At 37.6% G+C, this 23,621-nt stretch overlaps 2 protein-coding genes across 4 annotated transcripts in view; one reads left to right on the forward strand and one right to left on the reverse strand.

The window, feature by feature from the left end:
• PPP2R3A (protein phosphatase 2 regulatory subunit B''alpha) overlaps positions 1 to 16,931 on the forward strand; it is a 157,597-nt gene extending 140,666 nt beyond the window's left edge. For 2 of the 3 annotated variants that reach the window (XM_028519000.2, XM_028519001.2), the window contains one exon: positions 14,348 to 16,931. In XM_028519000.2, coding sequence (XP_028374801.1) covers positions 14,348 to 14,474 — 127 coding nt within the window. In that variant the 3' untranslated portion in view covers positions 14,475 to 16,931. The remainder of the gene's footprint in view (positions 1 to 14,347) is intronic. The other variant, XM_036030691.1, reaches the window with a different exon arrangement.
• Positions 16,932 to 17,833: 902 nt separating this feature from the next.
• MSL2 (MSL complex subunit 2) overlaps positions 17,834 to 23,621 on the reverse strand; it is a 33,902-nt gene continuing 28,114 nt past the window's right edge. Inside the window, exon 2 of the mRNA XM_028518953.2 lies at positions 17,834 to 21,722. Within this exon, the coding sequence (XP_028374754.1) occupies positions 20,131 to 21,722 (1,592 nt within the window). The 3' untranslated portion in view covers positions 17,834 to 20,130. The remainder of the gene's footprint in view (positions 21,723 to 23,621) is intronic.

Below are 23,621 nucleotides of genomic sequence, written 5' to 3' on the forward strand. Positions count from 1 at the left end.
CAGCAACATATTATAAAGATTATATACTCTAAGTGAGGTTATCCCAGGAATAGAAGATTGGCTTAACATCCCAAATCTACAAATGTAATAGACTAGAATTAGAATAAGAGACAAAAAAAAAAACACATGATCATCTCCACAGATACAAAAAACAGCATTTGACAAAATCAAACATCCATTCACAGTAATGCTCACCCAAGTTAGGACAGAAGGAAAATTCCTTAACCTGATAAAAGGCATCTATAGTTAACATCAATCACACTTCTGGTGAAAAACTGAATAGTTTCCCTCTAAGATCAGGAACCAAGCAAGGATGTTTCTGTTCCTCACCATTTCTACTCATCATTCTAATGAAGGTTCTATCCTGTGATGTAAGACAAGGAAGACAGTAAGAGTATTCAGACTGGAAAGGAAGAAGTAAAACTATTCATAGATTATGTAAACTTTAAGTAGAAAATACTAAGAAATCTACATTAGGGGACTTCCGGCAAGATGGAGGAATAGGTGGACGCACCGTACCTCCTCGCACAGCCAAGAACAGAACAACAATAATTTACAACAATGATTTGCAGTCATAATATCAGAACTGTCAGAGGATTTATCTAAATGGAAGTCGGACAGCTAAGAAGTTGAAGTAGATCCGTACATCCAGACTGGTAGGGGACAACGAGCCGAGCGGGCGCGGGGCTGGCGCAGGTCGCCGGTGCGCGTAGGTCGGGGGAAATTTGGCGCAAAATCGGCGTGACAGCAATCCGGGGTGCAAGACCACAGCGGTGCAGCGGTGATCCCTGAGTATGCAAGCAGCGGCTGGGGGAATCAGTGGGGTAGCGATTGTGGACCAGGGCAGAGCTCACGGCCCAGAAGCCCAGGGAAGTGTCTGACTCCAGGAGAATGATCGCCATTGATCCCTCCTGTCCCCGCTCCCGCCCCTGCCCCCACATATAACGTCACAATCTAGCGACTGGGGTGCCCAGCCCCAGTGAACACTTAAGGCTCCACCCCCCACCGTAACAAGAGCGACCAGACCGGAGAATAAATAAATAAATAAATAAAATAATAGGAGAGACAGGGAAAGACATAAGACATGTTTCCAGCAGAACAAATCAGTCCCCCAGGACTCATCCTTTTGAGTGACCAAGAAATAGCCAATCTATCAGATGCACAGTTCAAAACACTGGTGATCAGGAAGCTCATGGAACTGGTTGATTTTGGGTGCAAATTACATGAAAAAATGTAGATTACCATAAAAGAGATGCAGGAAGATACACGGAGGAGAGCCAATAGTGAAAGGAAGGAATCTGAGTCTCAAAACAATACAGTGGACCAGAAGGAAGATAGAATCAACCAAGCAGGAAAGCATGATGAAATAAGAATTCAAAAAATCAAAGAAAAGCTTAAGACCATCGAGGACACCTTTAAACGTTCCAACATCCGAATTATAGGGGTACCAGAAGGGGAGGACCAACAAGTGGAAAAGTTATTTGAACAAATAATAAAGGAGAACTTCCCCAAACTGGCAAAGGGAACAGTCTTCCAAGAAATCCAAGGAGCACAGAGAGCCCCAAAGAAGTTGGACCCAAGAAGAAACACACCAAGGCACATCATAATTACATTAGCCAAGGTAAAAACGAAGGAGAGAATCCTAGAAGCAGCAAGAGATAAGGGGACAGTAACCTACAAAGGAGTTCCCATCAGACTGTCAGCTGATTTCTCAAAAGAGACCTTACAGGCAAGAAGGGGCTGGAAAGAAATATTCCAAGTCATGAAAGACAAGGACCTACATCCCAGATTGCTCTATCCAGCAAAGCTCTCATTTAGAATGGAAGAGAAGATAAAGTGCTTTTCAGATAAGGTCAAATTAAAGGAGTTCATCATCACCAAGCCCTTACTTTATGAAATGCTAAAGGGACTTATCTAAGAAAAGAAGATAAAGAAAAGACATGTATAGTAAAAGGACAGCAAACTCACAATTATTAACAACCACACCTAAAGCAAAACCAAAAGAAACTAAGTAAACAACTAGAATAGGAACAGAACCACAGAAATAGAGGGCACAAGGGGGGGCTAGCAGTAGGGGTGGGAGGAGGAGAGAGGGGGAAAAGGTATAGAGAATAAGTAGCATAGAATGTCGGTTGAAAATAGATAGGGGGAGGGCAAGAATAGTATGGGAAATGTAGAAGCTAAAGAACTCCTAAGTATGACACATGGACATGGACTAAAGGGGGGGAACGTGGGTGGGAGAGGGGGTACAGGGTGGAGGGGAGTGAAGGGGGAAATGGGACAACTGTAATAGCATAATCAATAAAATATATTAAAAAGAAATCTACATTAAAGCTATGAGAACTGATTTGTGAGGTAGCAAGGTCTCAGAATACAAGCTTAATATACAAAAAAAATTCACTTGTGTTTCCTTGTATTGCAATAAAAAATCAAATAAAAAGAATAATTCTATTCCTAATAGAATCAAAAATAATAAAATACATAGGAATAAATAGAGCAAAAAGGCCCTGGCTGGCATAGCTCAGTGGATTGAGCACAGGCTGCGAACCAAAGTATCGCAGGTTGGATTCCCAGTCAGGGCACATGCCTGGGTTGTAGGCCACGGCCCCCAGCAACTGCACATTGATCTTTCTTTCTCTCTCTCTCTCTCTCTCCCTCCCTCCCTCCCTTCTCTAAAAATAAATAAATAAAATCTTTTTAAAAAGAACAAAAGAACTATAACACTTGCACATTGAAAACTGCAAAACAGTGCTGAGAGAAATTAAAGAAAACCTAAATACATAAATAAAATTAGAAAGCTCAGTACTGTTTAAATATCAGTTCCCCCCAAATTGAACTAAGGTTTAACTGATTCCCTTGCAAAATCCTTGCAGGCTTTTTTGTGGAAATTGGCAGACCCAAAAAATTTACATAGAAATGCAAATTACCTAGAATAGCCACACTTTTTTTAAAAGAACAAAGTTGAAGGACTTAGGCAGCCTGATTTTAAAACTTACTATAAAGCAAACAATCATCAAGACATTGTAGCATTGTATACACCTGTATAATATACATAGATCAGTGAAACACTCCAGAAATAGACCCAGTTTATTTCAAAGGAGAAAGGGTACCATTTTCAACAATGATGCTGCAATAATTAGATGTCTATGTGCAAAGTAAAAAAACCTTGATCCATACTTCATACCACATACAAAAATAATTAACTCAAAATGGATAAGAGAGACCTAAATGTAAGACATGAAAAACTAAACATTGGAGTGTGTCTTTGTGACCTTGGGTTAGGCAAGAGCAATAAAAAATATCAAGAAATTGGACTTCCCTCAAAATTGAAAACTGCTCTTCAAATGACACCATTCAGAAAATGAAAAGACTGGAAGAAAATACTTCCAAAACATCCTGCTGAAGGTCTCATATCCAGAATATATAAAGAACTCTTACAGCTCAATAATGAAAAGACATTCTAGTAGTTTTTTAAATGGATAAAAGATTTGAGGAAAGAGTTAACTAAGTTAAAGTTACAAACAGCAAATAGGTATATGAAAAGATGCTGTACATCATTAGACATCAGAAAAAGGCCAAGTAGGCACTCTCACCCGAGCCTTTCTCTTCCTCCTCTTCTTCCACAAAGACATGTTACCTTTGCCTTTCCCTCTCCTGAGCCCCAAGGACCATTCTGCTTCTGTAACTTGTTTCCTGAGCCTATGCAGCTAGCTGGCTCACTTCTAAAATCTCTATAACTTTCTAAATAAACTTATTCTTATAATATGAAAAACATACAAATTAAAACCACAGTGAGATACACTACCCAGCCACTGGAATGACTAAAATCACTAGTTGGCAATGATGGGAAGCTGGAACCCTCATACATTAGACCAGTGGGGATGTAAAATTATATAGGCTCTTTAGAAAAGCTTGGTAATTTCTTAAAAAGTTAAAACATACACTTATCATATGAATAAGAAATTCCCCTCCTAGGAATCTACTCGAGAAATATTCACCCAAAGACTTGTACATGTATGTTTAGAGTACTACTACCTATAGCAGCCCCAAACTGGAAATAATCCAAATATCCACCAAACCGGTGAACTGATAAACAAAATATAGTATATCCATATAATGGAATGCTACTCGGCAGTAAAAAAGGAATGAACTACTGGTAACTACAACATGGATATGTTATGTCTCAGAATAATTAAGCCAAGTGACAGAAGCTAGACAAAATGACTATATTCCATTTTTGTATGATTTTATATATATAAAATTATAGAAAATGCAAACTAATCTATATAGCTGACCTTGAACAACCCTCTTCACAGTTCAAAATCCACATACAACTTTTGACAGCCCCAAATCAAATACAGCATCCCTCAGTATCCAGGGGAGAGTGGTCCCAGGACACACACAAACATGCAGGTACCAAAATCCACAGGTGCTCAAGTCCTTCATGTAAAATGGCATAGAACAGTGTGTGCAGTTGGTCTTCCTCCATACCGGCAATTGGTAGAATCCACAAACATGAAACCTGGGGGTATGAAGGGCCAACTGTATATTTATTGAAAAAAAAAAAATCCCATGTATAAGTTGACCAGTTCAAACCCATACTCAAGGGTTAATGGTAATAACAAGAAATAAATAAATCAGTAGTTGCCTAGGGAGAGAGGACAGTGATTATAAAGGGGCATAAGGACACTTGGGGGGGGGTGGATATTTTCATGATTTTGATTGTTGTGATGCTTTTAAAGTATATATTAAAGTCAAATGTATTAATTGTATACTTTAAATATTAGCATCTTTGTATGTCAATTGTACCTCAATAAATAAAAGAACTAATACATTCAACAACATGGATGAATGTCTCAAAAACAATATTCTGCATGAAAGAAACCAGATACTAAAAACTATGTATTATTCCATTTATTAAAAAAGGCAAAATTATAGATCTGAAAAGCAGATCAGTGGTTGCCTAGTTCTGGGAATGGGAGTGGAGAGTGGATGCAAACAGGAACAAGGGAGAGGACAGGCAGATGGAGAGAGGAAAGTGTGCTCAAACTGGATTATGGTAATGGTTGAACAATTTTAAAAATTTACTAAAACACTTGGAACACTCAAGATTGGTGAATTCTGTGATATGTAAATTATATTTAAATAAAATTGTTTCTAAAAACATAAGAGCCAAAAATGTTTAGTTTATTGACTTGGTAGCAGTTTTTAAAAGGTAGTATTAATTCAGTAAATATTTGCATTCATACTGTACACTAAGCAGTATTGGATACTGATGAACAGACAGGCCCCCTGCATAGCAAGGAAAACAACAGATGCATTAAAATAAAGTGTCTTAACTGGTCTCTCCTACAGGAAGCACATTGCAGGAACACCTCGCTGTAGGCTCACTATGCCATAAGACAAGCACTTTCACACATTGCAGATTCGCCCAAGCTCCTTGGAAAGTAATTTGACAATATGTAGCAACAGCCTGAATTTATACCCACTGACTACCAATTCTAATTCTGTGTGTATATTATAAATAATCAGAAATTTGGATAGAAATTGCTCATCCAAAGAATTGGCATTGGTCACAGATAATTCTAAAATTAAAAAACTCAAAGTAACACAAATGTATAATAATAGAATGGTTAAATAAGTCATGGTATCTAAGTGTCATATTATGCAGACATAAATTTTGTGCTTGCACATGAGCGTAACATGGAGAAATCAGGCTTATAAAATTGTGATATAATCTCAATATTAAAAACCTGTTTATCTGCACACACAAGCTAAAAAGCTCCAAAATATTAACAGTGGTTAACTCTGGGATTTCAAATAACTTGGTTTTTTATACTGTTCTATAATTTATAAAGTTGATCTGAGGAAATGTATTACTTTAATAAACAGGGAAAAGAAGTTATTCTCCTTTATCCATTTACATAGGTAATGGCTTCACTGCAGAAGAGTTAGAAAAAAGTGATAAACAAAATCTTCACCTAAAATCCAACCCTCAGAGATAGCCTATCTTATCATTTAGGAGTATATCCTTCTAGACATTTCTGTGCAAATAAGTAATTTGTTTTACAAAAATAGAATTCATATTACATACTGTTTTCTAATCTACTTTAAAAGAGGGATACAGTACAGATAGCAGGCCTAAACATTTAAAAGTTTAAAAGGAAGAGGAACTGATGGCAGCTTGAGTGAATAAATAATCAGCATAAGCAAAATTTTTTTCTAGTTGTGTCAGTGTTCAGAGAAGGTGTCAGTGTGTAGTAGAGAGGGGAGAGAGGGGAGCAAAGGGATGCAGACAGAAGTACAGGTGAGGGGTCACAAGAGGAAATGTGGAGACCAGCTGTAGTGAAATCCAACCTGTGTATATGAGAGGCTTCTGCTGGACACCCCTCTTCTCGTGTTGTGGGAGATAAGATAAGGCCTCCACAATGCATGTGTAGGTGATAAGTTCCCAAGGGGAAAAGTCTTACAATAGCCACAGCCTCTAGAGTGAGCACTAAAATGTCAGCAAAGTAGCTTGTTTACCGTTGTTTATAGCTGACTGACATGGTTCAAAAGCAAGACCAGAACCAGAATTCCAAGACCACAATACCTAGGGCTTTATCATAAGAGGAACTGCAAATAAATCAGGGTAAATCTGTTAAACAGAAATTGCCAGATTCAAATATTAGAAATGGAAAAATAGTAGTACCATGGAAAGAGCAGAGGCCTAGGAGCCAGACAGATCTGGTTCTAGCAACCACTTACCAGCTGGGCAGGTTATCTGACTCCTGAGGTTCAGTTTCAGAAGACACCAGCAAATAAATGCCTTCCTAGGTGGTTGTGAGACTCTAAGATAATATATATAAACACCTGGCACGTAGTAGACACCTAATAAATAGTATCTATTACTACTGTTACTACCCCTACATGGAAAGAGATGCACTATAACATCATGGTTAAAAGCACAGAACTTGGAATTACACAAACGTATTAAGTTTAAATCCTGGCCCTGTCACTGTGTAATCCCAGGCATCCAAGCCTCAGCATCCCCTATATGACAATGAGGATACCTACCATACCGAGCTGTTTTAAGGATTAAATAAGACAATGTACAGGGTGGGGCAAAAGTAGGTTTATTACAGTTGTTCATATAGAAAAATAATACAGTGATAATTAATATTACAAAAATAAACTTTTGCACACTCGCAACTGTAAACCTACCTTTGCCCCCACCCTGCACACTGGTGGGGGCAGAGATATCAAAGGTATATGATATCTTTATATTATCATCCCCTTTGGCATAGTGCCTAATCAATAAACAATGACTATTACTATTACCACTTACATGATCTTGGCCACACTGCATAACCTCTCTGAACTAGATAGAATTCCATTAGTAGTAGCATTAGCATTCCACTACCTACCTTTTTCCCTTCATTCCAGGGCACAGAACATGGCACCATTGGCGCAGTAAATATCCACTGCATGAACAACAGGACTATACTGAGAATTAGAAATAATGTATGTATCTAAGTGTCTGGGGAAAAAATGGGGCTCTTTTTCTTTCCATTAGAATGTGGGCTCCTCCATGGCAAAGAACCTTTGTTTTATTCATTTTATAATCCCAGCACCTGGCAGACTGTTAGGGCTGCAGAAGATCCTCAGTAGATGTTTACTGAGTGACCCTGGAGGCAGCAGTAATCCAGCAGCCACTCTTACTACACAGGTCACTACAGGAGTCCTGATAACTTGGCTCTCCAAAAACAACTTGAAATTCTCCATCTACTTTACCATCTAACAATGATAGGTAGGCTTTGTGCCAAGTGCCTGATTCAAGGCTGGTACTTAGGTTATGTCTCCAATAAATAACCTACTAATGATTCCAGATTTCAGTGAGATGAAAGGATCATAGGTTTCCATAGGTGTAAGGCTGCAAACATTTTGATCATCACATCCAGCAACACAGCGTAATCACAGCATGCAACAGAATTTATGTACCAGTAAATTTAGCCAAGCTAATGAATGCTCATTAGGGTAAACCAGAAAGGCAGCATATCAGTTACATAAACTTACTCAACTAAATGTATCACCTATATGAAGACAACAGGTTATGACCCAAATTTATTTATAATTAACATTCTTATGGTTTCTGCAATAGAGTAGTTAAAAGCTCTACAAAAATTAGGTAAAGTAGGCCCTGGATGGGTGGCTCAGTTGGTTGGAGCATCATCCCCATACACCAAAAGTCTGCAGGTTCAATCCTGTCAAGGCACATACCTAGGTAGCAGGTTCGATCCCTGGTCTGGGTGCATACGGGAGGCAACCAATGAATGTTTCTCTCTCTCTCTCTCTCTCTCTATTCTCCCACCCCCTTCCTCACTCTCTAAAATCAATACACATCCTTGGATGAGTATTTAAAACAAAGAAAAATGTATGTAAAGTGACCCCATGTTACTATCTTAAGAAACTGAGATCTGCAGTAATCAGAAACAAGCTTTTCTGCCAGTTTGACTAATATTTGACTTCTTCAGATTTTTAGTTGAGGTTTTTACATTATCATAAAATACTTTCTTACAGAATATTGTTATTTCACCAACAGTTTTACACTTATTAACCTAGATTATATGTAATTCTTTTTATTCTGAGAGCCTTTATCTGACTAGGAGAGAAATAAAGATTTGCTGCTGAAAAAAAATGCACAAATTAAAATCACTCTTGGTTCACTCATCCAGAGATAACCATTCTTTTCCTTTTGGTGCATTTCTTTTTGACATTTAATGTTACTAGTGTTTTCATAAACATGACTTTCAATGCTTCAGTGTTCTCAAGCAATAACTCATCCATTTCCCTATTATTGGACATTTATATAGTTTAGAACTGTTTTCTACTGAATGTTTTTAAAGGTGGGTTTTCCTTTATTTTAAATATAAACTTATATGGATTATTCTTTGTAAGAGTTTTTGTAAAAGCATCATGTGTGTATACTGGGGCTTGGTAAGAGAAAGAGAAGGAAGGACAAGTTAATACGCCAGAGCATGATTTATAATCTTACAAGTAGAATAGTTCAGTGTCATTTTTTTTAGTGCTCAGTAAACAGCCTTTATTGGACCAGAAGTTAATATGATGTGTTTTCATTTTTTCTGCATTCAACAAATCAAAGCCCAATTTTAATTTATTTCAATAAATATTCACTTGTACCTACTCTAGGCCAGGCACTGCAATGGGCAATAAAAATAAATGAAACCCTGTCCTTCCCTTCAAGTTCATAATTAGAATGTATTTCACCAAAAAAAATTTAAGGGTTAGATTTTTTTAAAGACTTCATTTATTTTTAGAGAGAGGAAGGGTGGGAGAAGGAGAAACATTAATGTGAGAGTGAAATATTTATCAGCTGCCTCTCACAAGGCCCCAACCAGGGACCAGGCCTGCAACCCAAGCATGTGCCCTGAGTAGGAATGGAACCAGTGACCAGTGACCTTTCAGTTTGCAGGACACTACCCAATCCAAAGAGCTACAGTAGTCAGGATTGTTTAATTGAAATGTATATACTATCTACATCCAAAATAAAAAAAAATTAACAGCTGATAGCTTGTGACCCCGGGGAACTGCAAAAGATCCTCAGCCATCAAAAATGAAGTGATATCCCCTTGGCAGGTGTGGCTCAGTGGATTAAGCACTGGTTTGTGAACCAAAAGATAACTGGTTGGATTCCCAATCAGGGCACATGCCTGGGCTGCAGACCAGGTCCCCAAGTGCGGTGTGCAGGAGGCAACTGATCAAAGTTTCTCTCTTCCTCCTTCCCTTCCCTTCTCCCTAAAAATAAATGAAATCTTTGTTAAAAAAAGAATGAAGTTGTATCAACCTTCTGAGGCAGGAAAGTGGGTGGTACATATTAGGAAATTTTAACAAGTGTTCAAACAAAAGATTTTCTAGTCATTGAATGGGTCAACAAAAAAATTCATTAAAGTATAAAGGTAACATTCATCTCCTATTTCTCAAGTATTATGGACTCCAAATAAGAGAACTGCTTAACATCATTCTATGCTTCTAGCTACCATAAAGGTTAGATTTCCTGAGACAAGCCCGGAATCAACTATTCTATCCCTTTGCCCCTGTAAAGAATCAGAATCCCAAAACTGGAGTTAAACTAAACCTCCCAGACAATACCCTGAAACTGCATACAAATCTTTTGTCAGGCCACATATATGCTAGTCATTATTTCTGCTCTTTCCAGGTTTTATACTTCCACACCAGGAATCTTAAGAACCAGCCTTAATACTTTTGCCCAGAAAATTGCTCATTTGAAAGGGAAACTTATTTAGAAAAACAGGTTTCTAATGCAGTCATATTCCTAGCAAAAAATACATGAACCATTTTCTCATATACTCACAATACAGTGTTAATACTGAGTTAAAGAATTGTTCTGGCCCTGACTGGTGTAGCTCAGTGGACTGAGCACAGGCTGCACAGACTACCCCCCAAAGGGTCTCCAGTTCGATTCCCAGTCAGGGCACATGCCTAGGTTGCAGGCCAGGCCCCCAGTGGGGGCCACGTGAGAGGCAACCACACAATGATGTTTCTCTTTCTCCTTCCCTTCCTCTCTCTCTAAAAAAATAAAATCTTAAAAAAAAAAGAATTATTCTGAATTCTATACCTAGGGTTTTCAGTGAACTGTTTGTGAACTCTGTAAGTTCTGCTTTATTCCTTTGATCCCTTTACTAATTCAAAAACAGACAGTTAAATTAACCGAGAATATGTCATAAAATTATCTTCATTAGAACCCAGAGGAATCCAGTGACCTGTCAATAAACCTGGAAGAGGTCATTTAGAAGGAATTGGTTAACACTCCCCCTCAGGAATTCCTGGGGAGCAGGGCAAGATTAAGGCTCTTATAATTCTGTCTGTAGTGACTTCAAGATGACTTCTGCACCCTCACCATTTCACTGACTCCAGGCTTCCCCAACAACTTGACACATCATTTCACAAGAGCATTAGGACATCACTTTTCATTCAACAATTCATTTTAAGTCTCTAGTAATGGTGAGTTACAAAATGGACACTTTATGGGCCAGTGGGGAAGACAGACAATTGTATAATTACGAAGAAAACAAATAGGGAGGAACTGATAATGGAGAGAGATTGCAACTTAAGGTGCTAAGGGAAGAATTTCCTGAAGAGGGAATGACAAAGTTAAGGAACAGTCGTGCAAAAAGCAGGTAACAAAAATGTCCTAGGCAGAGGGAAAACCATGAGCAATAGCTCTGACAAAGGGAAGTGTATTGAGGACACCTTAAAAGGCCAGTTTTGCTGGGGTATGGTGAGCAACAGAGGGAATGTGGTTGGAAAAACTAGCAGAGGCCAGTTCATGCAGGGCCTAGGGACACTATTGAGAAAGAGTTGAACGAGGAAGTAATGTAATCCTCCTTAAATTTTTTTTGAAGATTACTCTGCTATACTTGTATAGGTGCAAGAATAGAAGCAGTAAGACAGATAAAAAAGCCATTAGGGACATATTAGCTCAGGTACTGGGAATCAGGAACCTTTTAAATGACATCTCAAATTTTAAAATGAGCATAAGGTAACCAAAGGAGGAAGGGCACCACAAGCCACTGAAAAACATGTACATTAGCATTAGATCCCAAGACCATAACCCATTCTGACATGGTAAATAACCTAGTGTGGCAGTAGCAAAGGGTAAAGGACATGAGTAAAGGACAGAAGACTATTGTTGGAAAACTACTGCAGTAATCCAAGCACGAAAGTATGGTGCCCTGAAGACCAGTGATAACGAGAGAGGAAAAGGCAGAACCCTATCCATGTGATATTGAAAGTGGTAACAGAGACTGGCTGGATTTGAAGAGGGGAGGGAAGATGAACTCGGGATGACTAGGTTTCTGGCTTTGAGTGGGCAGGGGTATGAGAAGGGTGAGTTCAGGTTTGTATGTGCTGTTATATCAAAAGAGCCATACAGGCAGTTCCCAGTTTAGAAAGAGCCTGAGGCTGAACATGTACATTTAGAAGCCACAGGTGAACAATCCATGAGAAAGACTGATTGCCCAGGGAAGTACACAGTAAGAGCTTAGTTCAGAACACTGAGATGTACTGACACTGAAGGGGGCAAGAGTTAGGGCAGGGTTTGTCAACAACAGCACTGTTTTAAGCTGAATAATTCTGTCTTAGTTCTCTGGCACATTGGAGATGTTTAGCAGCATCCCTGGACTTTATTCATTAGATACCAGTAAAACCCACCCAGTTGCGACATTGCCAAATGTCCCTTGGGAGGAAAAAAGCATCCCCAGCTGAAAAGCACTGAGTTAAGAGTCTCCAGGACACTGACAAAAGGACTCTGACAAGTTGTTCTTAATGAGCTCGCTCAATCCATGAGTGTCCTCCAAAGTTCCTGGAGTGCGTAATACTGCTCTAGGTTCCTTGAAAGTACAAAAGAAATGCAAGTGCCATTCCACTATATCCACCCTTCAAGGCACTGGAATATTTTTACTCACTAGATTGGATCAAATCCATTGCTAGAAATCACATTTCTGCTGTGAGGCTACAGTGGGAAAAAGAATGTATTATTATAAATCTTTTTATTCACAAGCAATGTACACAAAAGAAACTTGAGACCCTGCCTCCCAAATATAGGGTTGTGTCATCATCCTGCTCCAGTAAGCCCTAGCATTTCTCCATCGTGAGACTAATACCCCATACTTTCCAAGAGTTTATAAGCCCTTTCACCTCATCTTCCCTCAGTCCTTATGACGCATAAGAACTCCTATCATCTCATCAGTTGAGGAAACTGATGCAGGGGGAATAAGTAATGTGCCCAACATTAAGTAATCAAACTGATTAGAACCTCCAAAGTCCATGCTCTAAAGCTAAACCACGTAACCCCCATGAGATAAAATATTTGTCATTCCTGCCTAAAGCCACCCTCAGAGGTAGCCTGGAGGATATGGAACTTCAAGGTTATCAGTAACCTCTAAAGGGGAGTGAGCAGTCTATTCCAGATGGCCTGAATTAGACTACAAGCTGAGGAAGGCACTGGTTCAGTCTTTTTCACCATTGTATACCTATTATTTGGCTCATGTTTAGCAACAGGAGCTCAAGTATTTACTGAATGAGTCTTAGGTTAGACTTAACTCTTATTCCCAGATCTGCACTGAGGTGTTGAAAACACCGAGAGCTCTCAGACAGCAAGTTAGGGCACCAAGGGTAAAATGTTTTTCACTGACAGGAAATGAGCAGTGTCTGACACTGCAACCCTGCTTCACTTCCGGTGTTATTTTCCTTGGTACTGCTTCCTTATCCAGCATATGCCAGTTACATTGAGGCCTCAAGGAGATTGGAGGCAGAGTAGAAACAGAAATTATGGACTGGAATATTTTTGCAAAATGATCAAGCTGTAGATAACTTTTTATAGGATCCGTAACTGGTGCTTGGAGTTTTTCCAAAGATAACTTTTTTTTGTAGTATCCATTCAAAAAGGTTCTAGAAAATTAAGCAGGTGACACTATCTGGATATACCTACCTCAGCATATTTTCTCTTACTAGCCAGCCTTGGTACCTTTTTAATAGAAGGACTTTAGGTCCAGAAATTCCTGCACAAATGTTGTGAAGTCCATGTAAAAGGGTAACAAGACTAAGCCAACTATGCCAAGTATATAACAGACATTGCTAACTGACCATGTATGTTTTTCTAGGCTCAGGTATAGCCTCAGAACGTTTATCGATTTAATACTTTAAACAGCCATCACCCCCATGAGATAAAATATTTGTCATTCCTGCCTAAAGCCGCCCTCAGAGGTAGCCTGGAGGATATGGAACTCCAAGGTTATCAGTAACCTCTAAAGGGGAGTGAGCAGAGGGAATATGCTGTGGAGTTCTACAAAGAATGGCTTTAGTCTACGCCACATACACACCTGCACACTGAAATGTCCTCCTTGGAAGCCATGAAAACTATAAAGCAATGAGAGTTAGAAAGTTCCCCCCATCTATATGGGAGCCATCTCAATGAAAGCATTCATGTAAAGCTCATGGGACCTCACACCCTCCCTGGAACCTAGCTATATAGCTAGCATCACTTTTGATGCTCTCATTCCTATCAAGGCCCCTAGGGAAACCTTGATACAGCACATTTTCAACAAATTCAAATATGAACTTGAGCTCTTAAGAACAGGAAGAATGTGTTTTCTGTTCTAGAATGTTGTCTTCTCCAGGGCAGCTCAGTTGTTTATAGCTGCCATATAACTACTGAGAGCATTTTTGCAAGGTGGTCCTCATCCTCTAGTTTGCCATATTGACTTTTATCAAGACATTAAAATTTTCTTTTAAAAAATCAGTAACTCACTTTTGCTGTTTCTTTCAGTTCTTTTGAAGATTATGAAACAGAGGAACCTGCCCCTCCCTCTGAAATCGGAAACAAAGGCAATAAAATAGTAACCTCAAGCCTTTCAGAGAAATGTGGAAAGCTTCAGTCAGTGGATGAAGAATAGTTGCCAATGTCTACATGAAAAGGAGATAACATATTTTAAATGTTTTCTTTCCTGTGAAGAGATCTCCTAATTTGCATACAGCTTTTTAAAGGCTTTGATTTCTGCAAGTGTCTATCTGCACTAGGAAATTTACTACATTTTTAAGCAATAGGTCTGGATATATATACTCAATTTGGGAGACTCTTCCAGTTTGCCTCAAACCTCTTACAGAGCTTTTCCTCGGACGCAAATACAATGATACACATCACCTTCCAAAGTCTGTGAACCAGCACTCTTCACCCTTGAATGTACCAAGATCTCTTGGGGACAGTGTCAAGCACAGTTCTCTGCACAAAAACAGGAGTTGCCTCTGTTGTCCAGCATCTCTGAGGCCCCTCCTCTGGAGCCCAGAAGAAAACTTCACTTGCAGAAAACTTGAGTTAAAAATTTCTGGAACTTGAAAAAGCATTTAAGGGCCTCCAGAACTGAATTAGCCCTGGTAATAAAAGCACTGCCAAAACATCTCAGAGACTTCTTTTAATTATGTGTGTACTGGAGTTCAAAGATCTTGAACTTACTTGGTTTAATGTATTATTTCACAATGACCTGCCAAACTGCTAGTCACTTTACATCCTCAGGTATTGTAACCACTGGGCCTTCCAACCTTACTGGCAAGCTCTGAATAATCTCCTTCTCACCCTGTGGATCTTATATAAAACCTAAAGAAAAAAGTTGTTAAATGAAAACAAGTATGGAATTTGACTCACTTGAAAAAAAATTTAACTCACCTACTATTTGTAGAAAACTATTGAGTATCTTATTAGTCTCTATTTAGCTGATACCCCATCTACACTTATCAAAAGGCCTGCTCAAAGACAAATGATATATAAAAAATCTTACTAGACATATTCATCACTTAATATCAAGCTAACCCAATGTAAAGGCCTCACTCTAAACATTACTCCTTCATGTTGACACTACTACTACAAATATTCCATCCACCTCAGTATCACAAAAGTAGAAGAGTAATACCACCCATAAAAGAAAGCTATTTCATGTTTACCATAGTGGTAGATGTGTTCATTGTGGACATCTATGCTGATTCAGCAAGTCACAATATAGCCAAATCCTGCAATAACCTTGAAAATAAAATTGAACTATAGAAAGGATGGAAATTCCTGATAATATAATAGAAACCCCCCAAGAAACTTTTTAACATTCATCTCTGAATCTTAAAATCAACTCTCCCCGCCCCAGAACTTTTTTTAAGGAGAAGTCCTAAATGTCAGAATAGCTTCCTTTCCCACCCCACTTTGGTTCCCATACTAGTGTGAAGGCCAAATAATGAAATAAACCTTTGAGCTGTGGTTAGCAAAAAGTGGAAAAAAGGAGAATTTAAGAAATGCACTATCAACTGGTACAGTAATAGTTAGCGATCCTTGTCAGTATCCTCCGTTTCCTGTTGTTTTATCTCCATGATCAGAACTGACCTTCCATTTAACTGTTAGAAAAAATGATAGCTATTCAAACTTAATCTCTAATAGTTCACAAAGAACTAAAACTTAAAAGTGACTACATTTGAGGGAAACACTATATGCTATAAGCTAAATACACTGGTAAATTTGTAAGATTAAAAATATTTATGTGATACATGAAATTTACCATCTACCCATCCAACCTTTACCAGGAAAGGAAAGCAATTATTTTTTTCATATAGAAAAATACTTAAAAAGTGTGTTTTTTAAGAAGCCATATATGGTTTAAGGCTTTTATTATCCATAATGATATAAACTATTTCTAAGACTCAGAAAAATGTTTTAAAAAAAACCCTGAATCTCAAATATACATTTAATTTTTTTAACTTGGTTTTACATTTTTACCTTCTTACTAAGTCCCTCTCTTCTTTTCACTTTGGTCAATATTTGGTTTCAACGTTCTGTAATACAAAAGCAAGCTACCAACATCATTCCATTTAAAATAAGGCTTTTTAATTTAGGTTACCCAAAGTATATTTTCAGACATAAGAATGTGTTTCACTTTAATCTTTTCCTAGAGCTGAATGCAAGAAATGTGAATTCTGAGGAACTAAGATAGTATATATTTGACTTCCTGGTAAAGATCATGCTGCATATAATTATTACTGCCCAACTGGAAATTTCAAGTTGTTATAATATCCCAGGCTCCCTGATAAAAGTTTAAATTGAGGTTTATTGTGATCCTAATAGTAGTCAATAAATAATGAGTTTCATAGCCTAACATTAATTGCAGAGTAATCAAATTCTGTGTATTTTCCTTGCATCTTATCTATGTCATTGTGTACTGTTCAAAGTGTTTATAAAACTCTAAACTGATTAAATATGTCATTTGTCAACTTTTAAAAATGTTAAGGTGTGTTTCGGTGGAGAAGCCTGCATGATTTAACTTTCATTGTTTTACCCTTTCTCCAAAACTAAATAAAGACAAGTTGTCAAATATGAATCCCGTTCACTAAGATAATTATTACATACTTGAGCTTTTAATCACACTTGAATTTCATTTTTGTATCTGGGTAACATTGTAAACACGCTTGAATTTCAAAGAGAATAACTCTTTGAACCCCTGAGAAAACTATAAAGAAATATCTGTAAGGATAACGCCTCATACTGAGAAGTGATTTTCTCTAAGGAGGATCAAGGTTTGGGAACAAGGGATTCACAGGGATCAAAGGGAATTTTAGTCTTATATATAAAATATTCTTTTAAAAGAATATGTAACTGATTATTTGAGTACCCCAAAAAAGATAATTTTTTTAAAGGAGGGAGAAATGTTAAAATGCCACTAAGCATTAGATTCCAGTACTATACTTTGAACTTAGTATCTTTTTAAAGCATTTTATGTTTGCTACCTATAATATGGGAAAGGAAATTTTATTTTCCATATGTTGTAAAGCTTTTACTTTTCTTCTGCAGGTTACCAGAGTTGTTTTAAGCAAACTAAGAAAACAGTGAAATAATAGGAATTCTTTACCCTTACACCTCTGCATGGAAAGGTATAATTAAACAAAAATGATAAAACTGTTGGCTCTATAATTTCTATAACCTAAGGTGAAAGATCATTTGATCATGTTAATAACAAAGACTCAAAAGAACAAGTGAAGATGTGTCATATTAGATGCTATTATTGTTTTGATGGTTTCAAATCCTGATAAAGTACATTCAGTTACTTCAGTAATAATTTCTTAATCATCCCTAGTTGGCCATTGGTCAGCATTCTAAATAAGTCATGGTATAAAGAAAAACAATGTTAAAATTAAGGCACTGTAATAAATCATTCTTCCCCAAATATACATAATATAGGCCATTCAGAGCATGCTATCCCAAATTCCTCAGCATTCTACAACATAGAATTAGAAAACTAACATTTATTGATAGATTTAAGGTGTGATACAGGTTTCCAAAATGTGGCAGTGAGAATACCAGCATAAAAAAGGGAAACTTGTGCTAAAAACAACCTGAATTCATCATTGGCAATATTACATTAACAATCAAGGCCCTCACATACTAATGATTTCCACTTTTTCTATATTGCCAACCTCCCATGCATTTAAAAAAAAAAAAAAAGAAACCCTAAGATTATTAAACTTGGGAAGCAATAAAGTACTCTATGAATTTTAAGATCATAATATTAGGAAAGTTTGGGAGATTTGCAAAATATATCCTAATTATCCATGAGTACAATCTCATTTCTAGTCATTTTTGCAATGATCATTAATGAATAAAGAACAGATTTACAAGTTTATATAGCAGGGCATCTGAGTTCAACACATAACTTACAAGTTTTAGGCAAATACATGTTTTCATGAGACACTGCTAACACTTAGGAATTAAATAAAATTTTGAAACTTGGAAAGCAAATAAAGACAAGACAACTAAGAAGCATTTTCCACCATTTACTCTTGTTATCAAAAATAGTTCAACTCTTCTTGCAAAACAAAACAAAATAGTACATACTGGACACATACATCACATTTTTCTTCCTATGGCTTTAGCCCACCCCCACCCCACCAAGAGACCAAAAAAAAAAAAAGAAAAAAGAAAGAAAAGAAAGAAAGAAAAAGGAAAGCCCAACAACAACAAAAACAACTCTACCTGACCACATTCACAGAAAATGACACCAGGATACACTACAAAACAGAAGGAGGTGTCATCTGCTCTGTGTCCAAAGGTTTCTTCTCCATGTCTTGTACTAGGTGAGTAACCATCATTGAACATGCTGTGTGCCAAATCAAAACATAACTTCAGCATATGTCAGATCTCATGAGAGATGGTGAACGTAGAATTGAAAATTTTCCAGCAGTACTGTTCTTTAAATAAGCACTGTCAAAGCAGCAACTCTTCTTTTAAATCATAAGGTCATTTCTTCACAATCTAGTCAGTCCTTGTTTTATTTGGGCTGTGCTCTTTCAAGCAACTGACTAGATTTCCCTTCAACAGAATGTTTGTGACTCACTTATCTTCCCCATAAAAATTAATGAGAAAGAAGTGCATTTAAACTGAAACACAGTTTGTGCTTTACATGCAAAAGAGCATTCTAAGAAAATCCTCCTAGCTTCAAACCTACCTAAATGCACAGGCTTCATAAAAAGGCGTTTTTATTAGGCCTCTATAAAGAAGCCTTCCTAACAAATAGCACCCTAAAAAAAAGCGTATTTAAAATAAAGTCTGTGGCAAACTATAAGAGGAAACAAAAAATCAAAGTGGCCAATAGCAATAAGTATAATGTATAAATCTGGATACATTTGGGGACATTATTCCAAAATTATTTTAAATACATCCCAATTTCTAAATAAAACTTTTATATATATATTTTAAATTCTGTCACATACTATAGTCTAAACTCAATCAGCTTCAGAATAAAACTGCTCTTCTCCACTTCATTTATCAATTAGAACATTGCTCACAGTGAAGAAAGTGAAGAATTTTTTCCCTAGAAATAAGTCAGACTTAAATAAAAAAAGGAGCTCAACTCAGAAGTTTTGTAGCATAAGTAGCTAAACATATGCAGTCTGACAGAATTTCAGTTTGTTCACTTTTAAAAGACAGATTTCTTCAACATTCTAATGAGGGCAAATTTTCTTTCATAATACTGCTGATTTAAGAACTGCTACATACACCAGTAGCCAATTTTCATGATCAGAAATGGTAATGTCAGCACAAAGGTTGAGCTGGACATATCAGCTTTTCAACAGGAGAAACATCGATGGCATCTGAAGCCAGCACTGAGTCTCCTGAACAAACTAATGGCTACTTTTTCACAAAAAATAAGCACAATCTTTATGGACTGACTAGATACCACTTCCTTCCATTTAATCATAAACTTTGATTACGCACAAAGCATGACCATAAACAATGAGGTTAATGTTATTTTCCTTGCCAAAGTTCATTTGTATAAATCAGTTGCATCAGCATTTGTTCTCAAACTATGAGGTTCTGTAAGAACTAAGGACATATAGTTGTAAGGTTACTCCTCCATTATCTGCAAACTATTTCCCCGACACTAACACATATAACTTAGCAATGAAAACACTTGATACAAGTGATCTATATGCAGGAGCTCCGGCAAGTTAAACCAACAAAACCATAGCTGCCTTAAACTGTAGCTATTTCCCTACCAGAGGTAGGTTTAAAGACCCACTGATTTAACAGTCGAATCTCATGTCTATAGCTTCATCCAAACTTTTATCATCATGTGTACTGGCAGCTAAAAACGTCGTTACTGGGGACCCTGTGACATTAATTACACTGGTGCTGGTACTAGCATTGCGCACAGCAATGCTAGTCACATTAATGCCCAAAGTAAGCCTGGTCTGCTCCAAGGCCTTTTCTGGCACAGCAAATGCCTCCAGCTTCTTCTCCCCATTGGCCATATAGGAGTTTTGGCAGCCACGACATATACAATCTAAGCAGGCTTTGCGGTTAGAGTAGCAAGGGCAGCGTTGGCCGCGGCATGTAAGAACACTTGGATTTTGAGTAGCACGCCCACATTTACATCCTTTCTTTTCCTGGGGCTTTTTATACACAGTCTTGGTAGGACTTCCTGGCATAAAATGATGACTAGGAATCTTTTCCTTTACTGTTTTGTCTTTTTTAAGAATACCTGGCTTGGTTTTAGAGTGAGATTTCTTGGATCCATGTTCATGACTCTTTTTCATGCTTTTAGTAGATAGAAGTACAGTTTTGCTGATTTTGGGTGTTGTGCCTCCATTGGGAACAGTTGCTATAGGCTGAAGAGAAATTTTGCTTTCCCGTTTCACTGTCACAGGAGCAGATGCCCCCAATGTTGGGCCTCGGATAATGGTAGAAATTGGAAGTGGCTGGACTTTCTCACTGTCGCTTTCTGATCTGGATCGTTTTCTGTTTAATTTTGCTACCTTCGGAGTTGCTGCTGTACATGATAATCCATGAAGTGCAGGATTGGTGGACATAAAAACATTATGGCTAAGAGACTGGGAAGAAAGCTGCAGAAAAGGTCCATTGGATACAGTGGCTTCCAAGTTGGGCTGCAAATTAGGGCAACAAACCTCTGTGTTTGAAACAGTTTCTAGGCTGCGGAGTACTTCCTCAACACTCAGTAACAGAGAGTCACCAGGTTTTATATCTTCACTGAAACTGCAGATATCAATGCCTGTGGAGCATAAGTCAGTAGCTACCGTGTCACAGACAGGTGGCAAGCTGTCAGACAGATCTTCAGTTTTTATGTCAACAGTGTTACATACATCAATTGTATTTGAATGTTCAGGTGAAGGAATATTTATACCAAATCTATCTATTGAAAGCCCATTGTAAGTAGGCAAACCATTGATAACAGAACTGCCAATAGCAATGCTGAGGGTGCTTTCAGATATTGGAGATAAACTAGCTTGAGGATCAGTTGTGGGTTCTGAGGTCGAAGGTAAAGGGGAATGTGTCAAACACAAAGTAAAGGATGAATCTGAGGGTTTTTCTGTCTCCTCACAAAGCAATGATCCATCATTAAGCAAAGCCAAAATATCAGAAGAACAGTCGACTGCTTCTATTATATCCCGTGCTAATGTGGTCTGTGTTATATATTCACATAGTTTTTTGTAGCAGTTCACTAGGATGCTTAATTGCTTGTTTTCCTCAAACTGCTCATAGTCTTTGCACCAACTACATGAAGGTTTCATCATCATTTTCTTGCCTTTACAAGTTTTGCAGACATAGTGTTGGCAGGTGGAGTTGATGGGTGCAATAGGATCTTGAAGCAAATGTCCTAAAAGGAAAAAATAAGAAAAGCATAGATTTTAGTACAATAAATTTACAATTTCATATACTGAAAATGAAATTTGTAAGTAATCTATTAAAACTGAAATGAGTTAAAACTCATCAAACCAGATAACAAAAATCAGAGGGTGGGGCAAAAGCAGGTTTACAGTTTTGAGTACAAGAAACAGAGTTTATTCTTGTATTATAATTTATTATTGTATTATTTTCCAGACAAACAACCATAAAACTACTTTTCCCCCACCCCATACATCTCACAGAAAATGAACTTCACTTCACTTACATGCCATATACCCTATTCCTTTACTCAAACCAGAATCTTCCTCAATTCTGTGTTTCTTCCCCAAACAGTATATTCTGGTCCACTTTCTTATACTCTTCTCCAAAGGCTATAAATAGGTAAAGATCAGTCACCAAGAGCACAAATTAGGCCTAAAACCTTTGAGACCTCAACCTAATATAACATGGCAATGCTACAACACTGAGCAAAATCATGCATTTTTATTATTATTTATTGATTTGAGAGAGAGAGAGAGGGAGGGAGGGAGGGAGGGAGACGGGGAGGGGGAAGGGAAGGGGGAAAAGAGAAACATCAATTAGTTTTTCCACTTATTTATGCATTCATTGGTTCTTGTATGTGCCTTGACTAGAACTTGAACCTGCAACCCTGGCACATCGGGAGGACACTCTAAACCTGAGCTACAAGGCCAGGGCCCATATTGTTTATTTTCCGTTAGACAATGGGGAAAAGATATGAACAAAAGAGACTCCCTGCCCTCATTATAAACAGTTTGAGGTCGTTTGAGGACATTAATCCATTAGTACAAAGGCATCTTCACAGGAAAAAAGATAATTCAAACCATTTTATTATATAGATACTAATCATAAACTAAGAAAAGAGAAGATCAATATGTAGTTATAATATAAAAGAATTATATCCACTTATTAAAAGCAAAAAGGGAGTACTACTAAACTCAAATTTTGCTGCAGAAAATCAAAATACAATGACAATGAAAAAAATGTTTAACTATATTAAAAAAAGGAAAAAACACATAATCCCTAGCTCAAATTCTTCTGACAGAATGCACGGTCATAAACCACAAGTATCCTAGGTACATCTATATAATATAAAAGTGATCCCTCAACTTGTTAATCATTCTCAATTTATAAAACAACCTATACATTGAACCAGGAAGGGAAAGCAACTAGATCAGTCCGTATCTCCACCCTTACTTCCCCCAAAAGAAGTGAACGCTTCTTGGTTCTCAATTCAGGACAAAAGGTTAGTAATTAAATCAAAGCAGCACCTATTTTCTCATACATGTTACATAATTTAACATTCAGGTATAGGAGAGAAGGTACTTCCTGCTATATAGCCAAGTGACATCAGCGAATCCCCTAGCTTAGAAGCAACTAGAAACCTGAAAATTTTTGACAAGAGTCATTTTCACAATCAAAGGTATAAAACTATCTGAGAAGCATTTATGTGTGAAAAACTGCTGGATTTCAGGTAAGGACAGTGGGAATCTTTGGTGTTTAGGTCTAGAGCTGCTCAGTTCTCCCCTACCACCCAGCTCCATCAGTATTACCCTGTGAGGACTGGAAGCAGCTACGCTGGAAGAGGGTTAATTCCATTTACGGCAGTAGGTGATGAGCAGACCCAGGGGCATTATCACTGGACATGACTTCTCAGATGCTGGACAGTGGGCAGGACAAACAGTTCAGCTCTTACTAGCCTGAGGTTGGACAAGCCCAGGTTACAGAGAGGCCTCAAACAAGGTGGCAATTTTCCCCAAACTGATCTATAAATTCAATGTAATCCTTATGAGAATCCCAGGTGGCTTTTTTTTTTTTTTTTTTTTTTTAAGAAACTGACAGCTAAAGTTCA

Source organism: Phyllostomus discolor, chromosome 7, assembly GCF_004126475.2.
Source record: "Phyllostomus discolor isolate MPI-MPIP mPhyDis1 chromosome 7, mPhyDis1.pri.v3, whole genome shotgun sequence".
NCBI classification, from domain to species: domain Eukaryota; kingdom Metazoa; phylum Chordata; class Mammalia; order Chiroptera; family Phyllostomidae; genus Phyllostomus; species Phyllostomus discolor.